General features: G+C 31.2%; 1 protein-coding gene and 1 pseudogene across 1 annotated transcript; both read right to left on the reverse strand.

The window, feature by feature from the left end:
• Window positions 1-1,959: 1,959 nt before the first annotated feature.
• LOC116140412 lies at window positions 1,960-2,586 on the reverse strand (annotated as a pseudogene).
• A 7,700-nt stretch (window positions 2,587-10,286) lies between these two features.
• On the reverse strand, window positions 10,287-13,696 carry LOC116140425 (14-3-3 protein 9-like). Its single transcript, XM_031426055.1, has 7 exons — window positions 13,521-13,696; window positions 12,992-13,298; window positions 12,814-12,901; window positions 11,896-12,005; window positions 11,635-11,789; window positions 10,718-10,781; window positions 10,287-10,620 (listed from the first exon to the last, which is right to left on the reverse strand). The coding sequence occupies exons 1-6, from the start codon at window positions 13,585-13,587 to the stop codon at window positions 10,729-10,731; spliced, it is 780 nt and encodes a 259-aa protein (XP_031281915.1). The 5' UTR covers window positions 13,588-13,696; the 3' UTR covers window positions 10,287-10,620; window positions 10,718-10,728.
• Between the last annotated feature and the right edge of the window lie 714 nt (window positions 13,697-14,410).

Here is a 14,410-nt window from a genome sequence, read left to right on the forward strand (position 1 = left end):
CCCCTAGGTTTACAAATTTAACTAAATACCCCAATATATAAAATTTTTGTAAAATAACAAAAACACCCCCGCCACCTGCAGTGCCAGATTCCGGCCACCACTGCTGGAATCTGGACGGAAAGTTACGTTACGACACAGACCCATCGGAACTGTGTCGTAACATGTCGATCTTGCCTTTTCCGGCCAGATCTGCCACAGATCTGGCCGGAAAAGGCCAGATCTGGCCGTCGAAGCAGCAGCAAGATCTGGCCTTTTCCAGCCAGATCTACGACCAGATCTAGCCGTCGACGCCGCAGATGGAGTTTTGTGGCGTCGACGGCCAGATCTAGCCGTAGATCTGGCCTTTTCCGGCCAGATCAGCCACGGATCTGGCCGGAAAAAGTCAGATCGACCCGTTACGACACAGATCCGACGGGTCTGTGTCGTAATGCAACTTTTCGGCCAGATTCCAGTGGTGGTGGCCGGAATTTGGCACTGCGGGCGGCAGGGGTGTTTTTGTTATTTTATAAAAATTTTATATATTGGGTTATTTATTAAATTTGTAAACCTAGGGGGTTTTTTAGAAATTTTTAAATTTATAAAAAACTAAAATTCAAACTTTTAAGGGCATTTTAGTCTTTTCACTATTAATAAACAGAAATCATTAACAGAACATGACGGAAGGTACCTATTTGTCGTTTCAAAACTTTTTAGGTACCAATTTATCGTTACGGTAAACCTTGGGTATGTATAAGTAGTTCTCCCTACTTTAAAAGTGGAAATGTGTAATAAATACAACCAAATGTATTAACTTGACATTTTGTCAAACCTCAAGCTCTTTTTTATTTACTAGAGTTTAAATACAAACATATTGGTACAATGTCAAAGATATATTTTAAAGATATCAACTTATTGACTAACTCCAACAACTAAATAACTTAAACAAAAATATAATAATTGACAAAGACTTCTTATTCACGGGCTAGTCTTGACAAATCATAAATGCCAGTAATAAAATTCATATAATAACAAAAAAAAAAAAAAAAAAAAATTGTTTTTTCACCAGACAAAGGGATACTTTTATACGATTGATGTTCTTATTAGGGGCGTAGGGAAGATTTTTATGTTAATCTTGTTACATTATCTTTTTTTTTTTTTTCACTAATGCCATACTTTTTTAATTAGATTTTTTTATGGCAAACTCTGATGATGAAAAGAGAATTTTATTATGATAGTAGAAGATACCTAAAAGAATACATAATGAACCTGATTTCAAAGAGTAATACTACTCTTATAATATTTCTTATACAAACTGATATGACAAAAATGATTGGATGAAAGTTTTCTTTTTAATTTAAAATCATCCAATTATCTTTTACCACATCAATTTTGTGAGAAAATTTATAATATAGTATTATTCTTTTTAACACACACACACCACACACACACACACACACATATATATAGAATATATATATATATATATTATATATATATATATATATATATTATTATATATATATATTAAGAAATTAACACTAGATGAAAGTATAAAAAAAAAAAAATTAATAATAAGGAAATTGTATCTTACGGTAATCAAATTTTGTTTAGTATCGCTTTTTGAATCACACAATTCAATAAATTAACATATCCTTTTCACCTTTTGTATACTCTTAAATTGAATAAATTGTGCATTAGCACTATGGTTAAATTACATTTAAAGACATAAGTCAACAATTAAAAGGATAATAAATTACTCATTGTTAAAAATATAAGACATAAATAATAACTAAGAAAATGCATACAATTATAATAATTAATCATAAAACATATGAAATTATAATAATTAATCATATTTTTTATGATCTTACAATTAATTTTTAAAATTAAACTTATAAGTATATATAATAATTAACCTATAAATTTTTTTAATTTTTTTTTGTGCCCGGGCTAGCCTTCTCTATGCTCCGTCACTGGTTCTTATTGAATCATGTCATCGGTAGACATTCCAAGGTCTTGTAAGACTTTAGACACTCAGGAGAGGTTTCTCCTTCAAAAAGCCAAGAGGATTGGCCTTGCGAGTCTTAGAAACAATGCCATTGTTGTCTGTGAGGCTAACTCTAGCATGGGTATCAGCGTGAAGTTCTTTGGGCTTCTCAGAGCAGTCGGGCATGCTGGATGATATAAGCTTAATGTCACATAGTTTCTTCTTCATGCTCTCCTTCTACTGGAAGCTTGTAGGTTCCGGAGCTATCAGTCTTGCCTTCAACAAGAGAAACTACAGCTTCGTCGCCGCGTTTTTTGCATTCTAAGCGAACGTCGCACCTGTAACACAACAAATAACAAAGTTTCACGAATTAAAAAAACAACTTTGGTTCCTTAATTTTTATATAAAATGGCAAAAACAAAGAGATTTGATTAGAGAACGCAAGCACCTTCCATGAACTGGGTGAGACGAGTTATGAACTGAACGCGACAAGTGTCACAGTATACTCTGCCTTCCACACTGAATTTAGGTTGTTTGTCTCCATAGGCCAAGTCAAGGAGGGACAAGAAGCAAAAGGCAGAAGCTAAGATGATGATTACAGCCTTGGGAGACTTCATCATTGTTCCTGCTTTGTGTTTTTATAATGGGATCGATGTAGATTTTAATTTTGTTTGGGAGGAAGACTATTGAGACATTGACGATGAAGCTGAAGAGCTAATTAACTCTATTTAATAGAAAATTTGTTCCAAAAATAGTTGAAGGGGTTTGCTAAATGTGCGTGTATTTGTTATGTTTCCGAGGTTGTGATTTCTCCATTGTTTAAACATGGACCCCTAACTGTCTCTCTTGTTTCAGCCAATTTATGACAGGTTACAATAAAATAAATAATTAAAAAAAAAAAAAATAGCTCCTCCATCTAAGGGTTCAACCGATATATTAAGTAAATTTTTGTTCTAGGTCTGATATCAAAAGGTTAAGAACAAGGGTGGTGTTATTTAAGCTTTACCTAAATTCTCTGTAAGCCCCAAAATCAATTAAAAAAAAATTAAACTTAGATAAATTTATTTTATTCCAAAATTATCATTTTCCTAATCTGTTTAACTTCTCGTTTATTTACTCAACTTGACATGGGGCCCGCACATTTCACAGATATGGTTATTCAGTGTTTTTTAAATAAATTATAAACAAATTTATTCAAACAATTAAACTAATTAGATTAAGACATAATAATTGTTAAATTATACCAATTTTAAAGTAAATACAAATTTTATATATATACAAAGTTGTGTTAAAATAAAATTAATAATTGTATTTGTATAATTATTAATATCAATTATAGGTAGATTTCATTAAATTATTCATCAAACTTGAGAAGATCACTTGAATATTATATGGTCTAATTATATTTTCAAGATCATCACCTTGTACAATTGATATTATTTTTGCAGACATGTCTTTGATATTCGATGTCAGTATTTTGTAGTGAATCATGTATGATATTTAAGTTCACCTGAATATTATCAAGATCAACTATTTAAACTTAAAATTTATATTGACCTTCCGCAATTTTTGTAACTTATATTCATTTTCAAGTTACGTTGTGTGGATATATTTTTTATATTTTTTTTACATTATTATTGGTTTTTTTTTTTTTTGTGTTTTAAATATATATTTTTATATTGAAGTTCTTTTTATATTGAATTGATAATTAAAAAATCAATAAATAAAATATCCACAAATTGAATTCAAAGTCTATATCATCATAGTTCTTCTCAAATATGTCACCATTTGAAATCCGTAACCAAAGTTTACAACTTTGTCAAGAAAAGCAAAAAAAATTACAGAATAACCCACTAAGTATTATTGATAAGTCTATAAATCAATCAAGAAAGAGAAACATTGTTGACAAATGTGAACTTTAAAGCAAGAGACTTGGAGAGCCAAAGGAAAAAACTTATTCTGATTGTTGAGAGGAGAAAATGAATTATTTTTATTATTATTATTTTAGAAATCAAAAAAAAAATTAAGAATGTTGCGAAGAGAATTCATATAGAAAGTAACAACAACTCTAAGAGTATAATCTGAAGGCAACTTAATTGAAACATTGAAGAAGCCATGAAGATAAAGGTTCTATAACACAAATCTATTTGCTGCAATTAGAATTGACCACCACCTATAGCAAAAAAAAGTATTTGATGATAGCATCCTAAAGGAAGACGGTAATTGTAAAGCCCACAAAACCCACAAATCAAACAACAAAATCAATCCAAAAATCAACAAAAAAAAGATAAAACAAATACAATTAAAACTACGTATCAATATTTATTTTCCTTTGTCATTACTAAAATTGAGTTTGTTTTATATGCGTGATGATAAAATGAATGGTTTGGAAGCAGGTCTATAGTTATCCTAATTCATCATATAATATATATCAAATTAAAGTCCTATCTCTCTAGTTTCTAAAGATTCAAACTGCTCATCAATTGAGTTTTTATTGAGCAAATTGTGGCTAATTTACTATTATCTGTTCAGTGGAAATCGAGAAACAGGGGAAACCAAAATGTGTGTGATAATAAAAGAAATAGTTTGATAGTGGGGCTACAGTTATCCTAACTAAACATATAATATATCAAATTAAATCTCTGTCTGTTTAGTTTCTAAAGATACAAACCTCTCGTCAATTGGATTTTTATTGAGCAAGTTATGGTCAATTTATTACTAAATATTCAATGGAAACCAAAATGTGTTATGATAAAATGAATTGTTCCGAAGTGGGGCTACAGTTATCCAAATTAAGCGTATAATATATAAAATTAAAGCTCTATCTTTCTAGTTTCTAAATATTAAACCTCTCATCAATTGGATTTTTATTGAGAAAGTTATGGTCAATTTACTATTGACTGTTAAGTAGAAACCGAAATGTGTGTGATGATAAAAGAAATTATTCAACAGTGGTGCTACATTTATCCGCATTAAGCGTATAATATATCAAATTAAAGTCTTATCTATCTAGTTTCTAAAGATTCAAACATCTCATCAATTGGAGTTTTATTGTGCAAGTTATGGTTAATTTACTACTGATTGTTCAGTGGAAATCTAAATGTGTGTGATGATAAAATGAATGGTTTACTAAAACTTCATGGTTCAGCATCAAACATCAGTTGATGTTTGTTAAATAAATGAAATTAGTTATATTCAGCAACAACCTCTTTTCATGATATATGTATGTAACATAAAAAGATATTAATAAAAAGAGATAGAACAATTACAATTAAAACTACATATCAATATTTGTTTTCTTTTAAGGATAATAATTATGGTTCGGCATATTATAAATTAATGGTTTACTAAAGCTACATGGTTCGGCAACAAATATCAGATAATATTTGTGATACAAATAAAATTTGTTATATTCAGTAACAACCTATTTTCAATATATGTATGTAACATAAAAAAAATCAACAAAAAGAGTTAGAACAAATACAATTGAAACTGCATATCAATATTTGTTTTCCTTTGTCATCACTAAAATTAAATTGATTTTATGTGTGTGATGATAAAATGAATGGTCTAACTGTAGATCTATAGTTATCCAAATTCATTATATAATATATCAAATTAAAGCTCTATCTTTCTAGTTTCCAAAGATTCAAACCGCTCATTAATTGCATTTTTATTGAGTAAGTTATGACCAATTTACTATTAATTATTCAGTGGAATCGAGAAACAGGAGAAACCGAAATGTGTGTGATGATAAATTGAATGGTTCGGTGGTGGGGCTACAGTTATTCAAATTAAGCGTATAATATCAAATTAAAACCATATCTGTCTAGTTTCTAAATATTCAAACATCTCATAAATCGGAGTTTTATTGAGCAAGTTATGATCAATTTACTACTGATTGTTCAATGGAAACCGAAATATGTGTGATGATAAAAAGAATGGTTTGACAATGGGGCTAAAATTATCCAAATTAGGCTTATAATATAACAATTTAAAGTCTTGTCTGTCTAGTTTCTAAATATGCAAACCTCTCATCAATTGGAGTTTTGTTGAGCAAGTTATGGTCAATTTACTATTGACTGTTAAGTAAAAACCAAAATATATATGATGATAAAAAAATGGTTCAGCAGTGGGGCTAATATCATCCAAATTAAGCATATAATATATCAATTTAAAGCATTGTCTGTCTAGTTTCTAAATATGCAAACCTCTCATCAATTGGATTTTTATTCAGCAAGTTATAGTCAATTTACTACTAACTATTTAGTAGAAACTAAAATATGTGTGATGATAAAATGAATGGTTCAACAGTGGGGCTACAGTTATCCAAATTAAGTATATAATATATAAAATTAAAGCCATATATGTCTAGTTTCTAAAGATTCAAACCTTTCATTAATTGGATTTTTATTGAGCAAGTCGTGGACAATTTACTACTGATTGTTCAGTGGAAGTTGAAATGTGTGTAATGATTAAAGGAATAGTTTGGCAGTGGGACTACAGTTATCCAAATTAAGTGTATAATATATCAAACTAAAGCACTTTTGTCTAGTTTATAAAGATTCAATCCTCTCATCAATTGGATTTTTATTGAGCAAGTTATGGTCAATTTACCACTAATTGCTCAATAGAAACCGAAATATGTGTGTTAAATAAATAAAATTAGTTATATTTAGCAACAACCTCTTTTCATGATATCTGTATGTAACATAAAAAGATACCAACAAAAAGAGATAGAATAATTACAATTAAAACTACATATCAATATTTATTTTCCTTTAAGGATAATAATAATGGTTTGACATATTATAAATGGTTTACTAAAACTGCATGGTTCGGCAACAAACATCAGACGATATTTGTGATACAAATAAAATTTGCTATATTTAGCAACAATCTATTTTCGATATATGTATGTAACATAAAAAAATATCACCAAAAAGAGATAGAACAAATACAATTAAAACTACATATCAATATTTGTTTTCCTTTGTCATCACTAAAATTGAATTGGTTTTATGTGTGTGATGATAAAATGAATGGTCTGGCCGTAGATCTATAGTTATCCAAATTCATTATATAATATATCAAATTAAAGCTTTATCTTTCTAGTTTCCAAAGATTCAAACCGCTCATCAATTGAATTTTTATTGAGTAAGTTATGATCAATTTACTACTAATTATTCAGTGGAATTGAGAAACAGGGGAAACCGAAATGTGTGTGATGATAAAATGAATGGTTCGATGGTGGGGCTACAGTTATCCAAATTAAGCGTATAAGATCAAATTAAAGCCTTATCTGTCTAGTTTCTAAATATTCAAATCTCTCATAAGTTGGAGTTTTATTGAGCAAGTTATGATCAATTTACTACTAACTGTTCAGTGGAAACCGAAATATGTGTGATGGTAAAAAGAATGGTTTGACAGTGGGGCTAAAATTATCCAAATTAAGCGTATAATATATCAATTTAAAGCTTGTCTTTCTAGTTTCTAAATATGCAAACCTCTCATCAATTGGAGTTTTATTGAGCAAGTTATGATCAATTTATTACTGACTATACAGTGGAAGCCAAAATGAGTGTGATGATGAAAGGAACGGTTCGGCAGTGGGGCTACAGTTATCCAAATTAAGCCTATAATATATCAAGTTAAAGCCCTGTCTGTCTAGTTTCTAAATATGCAAACCTCTCATCAATGGATTTTTTATTGAGCAAGTTATGGTCAATTTACTACTGATTGTGCAATTGGATTTTTATTAAGCAAGTTATAGTCAATTTACTACTAATTGTTCATTGGAAACTGAAATGCATATGATGATAAAATGAATGGTTTACTTGACCCAAATTTAAGGGATTATCAAATTAGGACTGATAAGAAATATTTCAAGTAACACCTATTAATTGGAAAACATAATCAACTAATATTAATTCATTTAACATATATACTCGCACATCAACATGACATAAACAATTAATCATTCATATAACAAATTAAATTGCACGAATGTTTTTACATAAAACATATTCAACACAAATGAACTGTTTCTACTAATATAGATCTGATATATACTCACAGTTCGACTAACAATAGGATCATCTTCGATTTGATCTTAGTAAAGTACATGAACATTTCCTTGAAAACAAACATAACAAAATTTAATCGATCTTTATGTTAAGATTGTTAAAGAACAATTATTCATTCGTATAACAATTATTACTTGAAAACGAAATCAATAAAAGTTAATTAATCATCATATTAAAATTGTTAAGGAATATACTTACCGTTTGGCAAGACTAATACAATTAATCATTCAAATAGATTGACCGAACAAAAACAATTATTCAACCAAATAATAACCGTTAGAATAGTTAGGAGATATACTTACAATTTCGTATTAAAATAGTTAGATGATATAGTTACAGTTCAGAAAAACGAATCAAAATAACAACTTATTTGACAATGTCAATCGGACATCCTTCCTTTATTCCATGCTAATTCATGAATCTTTGACCTGTAAACAACAAAAACGTAAATAAATAAAAAATTATCGATTAACAAAATCATAAAGAACAGACGTATTATTGACACAAACTAACATGACCTATAAACAACTAACAAAAGACTAGACATATTATTAACATCAACTAATATATTGCGATAATACACAACTGAATATACACCCCTTTTATAACCTTTTATTTAGACCTTTCGAATGCCAACACAATTAAATATGAATTGAATACGAATAAAGGTTTGCAATATCAATACAATACACCTATATAATTATTAATAAACATGTATGATTTTACTACCAATGCAATGCACCTATGTAATCCAATATTTATGTCTATTTATTTAAACTTTGGAATACTTATGTAGCAATTAATATTGTCTACATCATCACCAATAAAATTCAACTACATGACAATCACAAATCTAATGTGTCATTATAGTTAGACCTTTAGAATGTCAATGCCATGCACCTATATAATTAGTATTATCATTAATTATTAATACAATCAATGCAATACACTTATGTAATACAATCTTTATGTCTATTTATTTAGACTTTGGAATACCAATGTAGCAATTAATATTACATCATCACCAATAACATTCAACCACATGACAATCACAAATCTAATGTGTCATTGTGATTAGACCTTTAGAATGCTAATGCAATATCCCATTTTTTAATTAATTAATAATTATAGATGGATAAATAAATATCAATCTAACGTGTCAAGATAGAGCAATTTGATTGACTTGTCAATCCAACGTATCAAAATAAAGCAATTCTAGAACTTTTAAAATGTGTCACGTGTCGATCAACCCATATGAGTGTGTATATATATATATATATAAATAATTATGAAACAACAAAATAATCAACAGGTTTCTTCAAAAACAAATCCTTTTCGATTATTTTTTTTATTTTTTTTATTTTTTTTGGGAAGTGAATGAATTTTTACTTGAATAAGCTTGACTTAGAAAAAGTAATGAAAAACCATACAAACAAACCTGCCATCACCGAAAGCATCTCCCGCCCACACGACTCCCACAGCTCTTCACCTCCATCCCCGTCCCACTCAAACCCTCGTTATTGAAATTTTTACTTCAGAAGAAATTGTAGATTTAGCGTAGTATGATGTTAGGGTTGTCAGTGAAGTAATTCTTATGTTATCTATGGGTTTTAGTTTTGCTGCTGTTTGATGTGTTCATTTAATGTAAACCACATTTCCCCTAGTCTCTTTGATGTGTTCATTTAGTTTTGCTGCTGTTTGATGTGTTCATTTAATGTAAACCACATTTCCCCTAGTCTCTTTGACACCATCATCATAAATTTTAAACATTAGAATAATACTCTGTTCATCTTCAAACTTCCAACGAAGAAATGTCATATAACTAATACAAGTTTAGTAGATTAATCATTAACAAAAAGTATCATTAAAACATAGAAATGTCATATATTTAGACATACATACAAGATATGATTCACCCCTTGTAACAAAATCCTGTAAAACTAGAATTCTGTAAGTTGCTCATTTTAACGCAAAAAACAGCATCAATACTTGTACAGCAAAGTTTCCCTTTGTATTTAACATCTTTCAGCTATTCAATTTGGCATTCTTTGTGTTTAATTTAATGCACACCAAATTGACTTGTATAAATGCTGCTTTATCCCCTAAACGGAGTCACAGTGCATCTATCTAATAAACTAAAGCAATTAGAAAAACCCGAGTGAGAAACTAAGAATAGACCAGAAGTTGCCACGAAAAATTTAAGAAAACAAACACCAGGAATTAAGTGGTAACAATTGCCTAAATGCTGTCAACGTTTTCAATTAAAATGTTGAGCGAAAGTCTAGCTGCAAAGAAAGCTTCCTTAGCAATTTCAACAATATTTCTGAATTTGATCAACACAAGTAGATAGAAAAGACTCCTGGATGTAATACAGGATTGGCAATCCAAACATCAAAATATTATCTCACAGATGAAACCCACATAACAGAAATACGAACAAGAGTACTTGAATGTTGTCTCCCGAAAACTAAGCAAGAACATCTTAAGAGTTATGGAGGCAGTACAACTTCTTTGTTATCATGCTACAGGTACCAAGTCACTAGCTGGTTCACCGAGGACACAAAAGAACTGCAAATGAAATAAATGAAACCACCCTTCGTTATCCAATCAAAATGTAAAATAACCCACACAGCATGCACAGTGTGGCTAGATAAGAACAACCAACCTCTGTTTTTTTTACTCTTGGCCTTCAGCAGATTGAGAGACGTCCATCTTCTGGGCCTCTTCCACTATTTTAACAATCAGATAAACAATGGAATCACTAACTAAAAGTTTGTATAAAAGAAAAATAAAGATGAGCAAATCCCAAGCATAGATAAAGATTCGGTAAAAGAAGATACTTCATTGAGGAGGATTGATTGGAATATAAGAGATAAAGCATTAATAATGCACAAGGACAAGAATTTGAATGAACATAGTCATCAAGGGCATAGCCAATTTTTGTCGATAATTCTGGTAATGAAATCAAATATATGAGACGGAGCACAAGGATAAAGATTTAGAAGAAATTAATTCGAAAAAACTAACATTCAAGTAGCATTTGAAAATCACTGGCCAATATTCCAGTTATCCAAACCATAACTAAACTCATTTATGAACCTAGCGCATTCCTAACTCACTTGCACCGTTCAGTGATACCAATCACTTACAAAGCTCATGAGCACTAGAGAACTCTGTACTTCAGGCAAACACTTGAAGGAAAAAAATGTTCACTGTAATTGTCAGATACAATGCTAAAACATGACATCATATCCAACAACTTAATTTAAATGTGGATCTATCCCATGCAAACTACAAAAGGAAAATGCTATAATATCAACAAGTAGCCCTGAGAAACATTCCAGGATATTAATCCAATCAAACTTCCCGAAAGTTGACCGTACATGATCACTAAGGTGTTAAAATTATAAATTTTGAAATTGAGAAATTCAGCAGTATTTGACTATTGAAATATGGTGATATTGGGCATAGAGAAGAATTGACAGTAAATAAACTAATTTTTGATCCAAGAAGTCCTGACGTATCCATCAGGAGGTAAGAGTGTTGGAATATTATTTCTCTTGGAGAAAAGAATTGAGCTACCTCCATCCTGTGCCTCTGGCATTTCAGAAGTCCACAAAGTGAGATTGTCTCTTAATAGCTGCATAATCAATGTGCTGTCTTTGTAAGATTCCTCACTCAATGTATCCAATTCTGCAATAGCTTCATCAAAAGCCTGCTTTGCAAGGAGACATGCCCTGGAGAACAAGTTAAAATATAACGCGATTCCATATGGGTCACAAGAAGAACAAAAGAGCAGTCATAGAATTCAAAATTTTCAACAAAAGATAATAGTCTGTGTACCTTTCAGGAGCGTTCATAATTTCATAATAGAAGACTGAGTAGTTCAAGGCCAAACCAAGTCGGATGGGATGGGTAGGAGATAATTCAGCTTCTGCTGTAGTGGAGGCTGTCTGCAGCGCAAATAGCTCTTAAGTGAACAAATATGACAAGTCCAACTAATGAAACAGTTATTCATGGCACTCCAGAACGCTGAACTATCTCAAAATCATTTCAACTTTTCCCCATCATCCCGTTGGCAGATAGACATAATAAATAATTAGATTGAGAAATAATAATTTACAGAGAAGATGAAAGGTCATAAGAAACTGAGAAACCAAGAGTGTGAAAAAACATATGCTTGGTGTCAGCAAACACATAGAACAACACAACACGAATTTTCCGCAATAAAAATAAAATAAAAAAAGGAGGGGGGGGGGGGTGGGGAAGGGGAGGGGGGTGGTTGGTTGTGTGGGGGTGGGGGTGTTCTCACACAATGAGGTCTAAGGACACATTTGTAAGCTAACAAACATATATATACTATTCCTTACGTGGCAGAACATTTATTTGCCTGATCACAATGAAATAGATTTAAAGATCATTCATAGAATGAAAACATTTAAGATTGATTATATGGTAAACACCAAAAATTACCAATCATGTTCTTCCAGTGTTAAAAAAAAAAAAAAAAAAAAAAAAAAAAAAAAAAAAAAAAAAAAAAAAAAAAATGGAATCCCAACATTTGGTAAACTGAAAATCCAAACCAAGTTGAGGCCAAACAACAATTGAACAGCCAGAGTAAGGCATTGCTTTCCAATCTGATATAGATCAAGCAGTCAACTAAGCTACCTTAAGCATATTGTGATTAACCAAGATTGAAAACTCTTTATAATAAAAGAAAACAAATCAAGATCAAGATCATTTTCAAAAACCAAAACAAACCTGATATGCCTTCTTTGACTGCTCAGCAACCTCTTTCCTTTCCTCACTACCCTTGAACTCAGCCAAGTACCTATAATAATCTCCTTTCCTACACAAAACATATGAAACAAAATAAACCCCTCAAAAAGCGAAACCAAGTAAAAAAGGAAACCCTTATTATGAAGAAAAAAACACTCACATTTTATAATAGAACACCGTGGATTCACCGCCCGTGCAGGATGGAATCAAATGCTCATCAATCACAGTCATAATGTCGGTGCAAATATTTGATAACTCACTTTCTACCTTTTGCCTATACCCCTTAATTATTTTGACATTCTGATCGTTCCCTTTTGTTTCTTCTTTTTGCTCGATTGATGAGAGAATCCTCCACGACGCTCTACGCGCCCCAATCACGTTCTTGTACCCAACTGAGAGAAGATTTCGCTCCTCTACCGTCAGTTCTACGTCCAGATTCGCTACTTTTTTCATAGCATCAACCATATCTGTCAAAATCCCAAAGTTCAAAAAGTTAGAATTTAGACCAAATAAAAAAAAAAGTTCAGATCCTTGCTTGGACACACTGATCTCAAGTGAGTAAAGTTCAATTAAGCCAAATCCTTATGAAAAATTTCATTCTTTTTTTCTTTTTTTGGGCATATGGAAGCAAATGCATCAAGAATCATAAAAAAAAAAAAAAAAAAAATGTAGAAAGAGATAAATTGAACCTTCGTAGCGTTCAGCTTGTTCAGCGAGCTTGGCGATGTAAACGTAGTTCTCTCTTTCTTTGGCCATGGCTGATCTCTGTGTGTAATCGTGTATAGTTAACTTAAGAGCTTGGGACAAGAAGATGGTTTCTCTCTTTTATTACAAAGTCTATGGGCTTTTGCTTTGGTTGAGTGAAGAATAAGGGGACAAGACACGACAGGCCGGCTCTTGTTCAAATGGGAAATTTCCACGCGCGCTGTGGAATGTGGATGACATATCGGTTTAGTATTGGGTAGTGATGATGACGAGGTGTGATATTGAATGGGGGAGAAATGAAAATATGACACATCGGCATTTAGTTTCTACCAATTACTTTAGTCGTGGTAGTGGTTGATGTGTACGATGCGATTCACATTATAACAAAAAGAAATTTCCTAGGGGTCTATTTGTAATTTTTGTGAATACTAGAGAGGTAATGGTAAATTTCCCAGGTCCCTGCAACCGAAACCAGAACTTATGTTTCAGGTTCCGGAACCAGCCGATTCCAATTCTGATTCCATGGGATTTAGGCAGACACCCGAGCTCGCCCACACGTATCCAAAATCATGCTAATGCAGTGAGTGTATCATTACCTGAAAAAGAAGGAAAATGGCATGAACACATTATTTGTTTTGGTATTAGGCTATTAGGCTTGGACGGAATTGCTATGTTCACATTATTAGGTGGGTATTATTTAATTCTTAAAACTGCAAATCATAATTCAAGATTGATCTGATCAAAAGTAATTGGGTGATGCTATGGGTACTAATGGATGAGTACTAATATGTGTACTAACTAAAGCATAGTATCTGTACTATGCACATAGTACGGGTACTATGCTTTAGTTAGTACACATATTAGTACTCATCCA

This window comes from Pistacia vera, unplaced genomic scaffold (genome assembly GCF_008641045.1).
Source record: "Pistacia vera cultivar Batoury unplaced genomic scaffold, PisVer_v2 Contig372, whole genome shotgun sequence".
In the NCBI taxonomy this organism is placed as follows: Eukaryota; Viridiplantae; Streptophyta; class Magnoliopsida; order Sapindales; family Anacardiaceae; genus Pistacia; species Pistacia vera.

Excerpts from the sequence above, each read along its gene's own strand:
- LOC116140425 (XM_031426055.1), bottom strand. The coding sequence starts at position 13,587 with ATGGCCAAAGAAAGAGAGAACTACGTTTACATCGCCAAGCTCGCTGAA. Across the intron at positions 13,299-13,520 it reads ACAAGCTGAACGCTACGAAG|ATATGGTTGATGCTATGAAA; the intron begins GTTCAATTTATC and ends GGATTTTGACAG. Across the intron at positions 10,782-11,634 it reads GCCAGAGGCACAGGATGGAG|TGGAAGAGGCCCAGAAGATG; the intron begins GTAGCTCAATTC and ends TTGTTAAAATAG.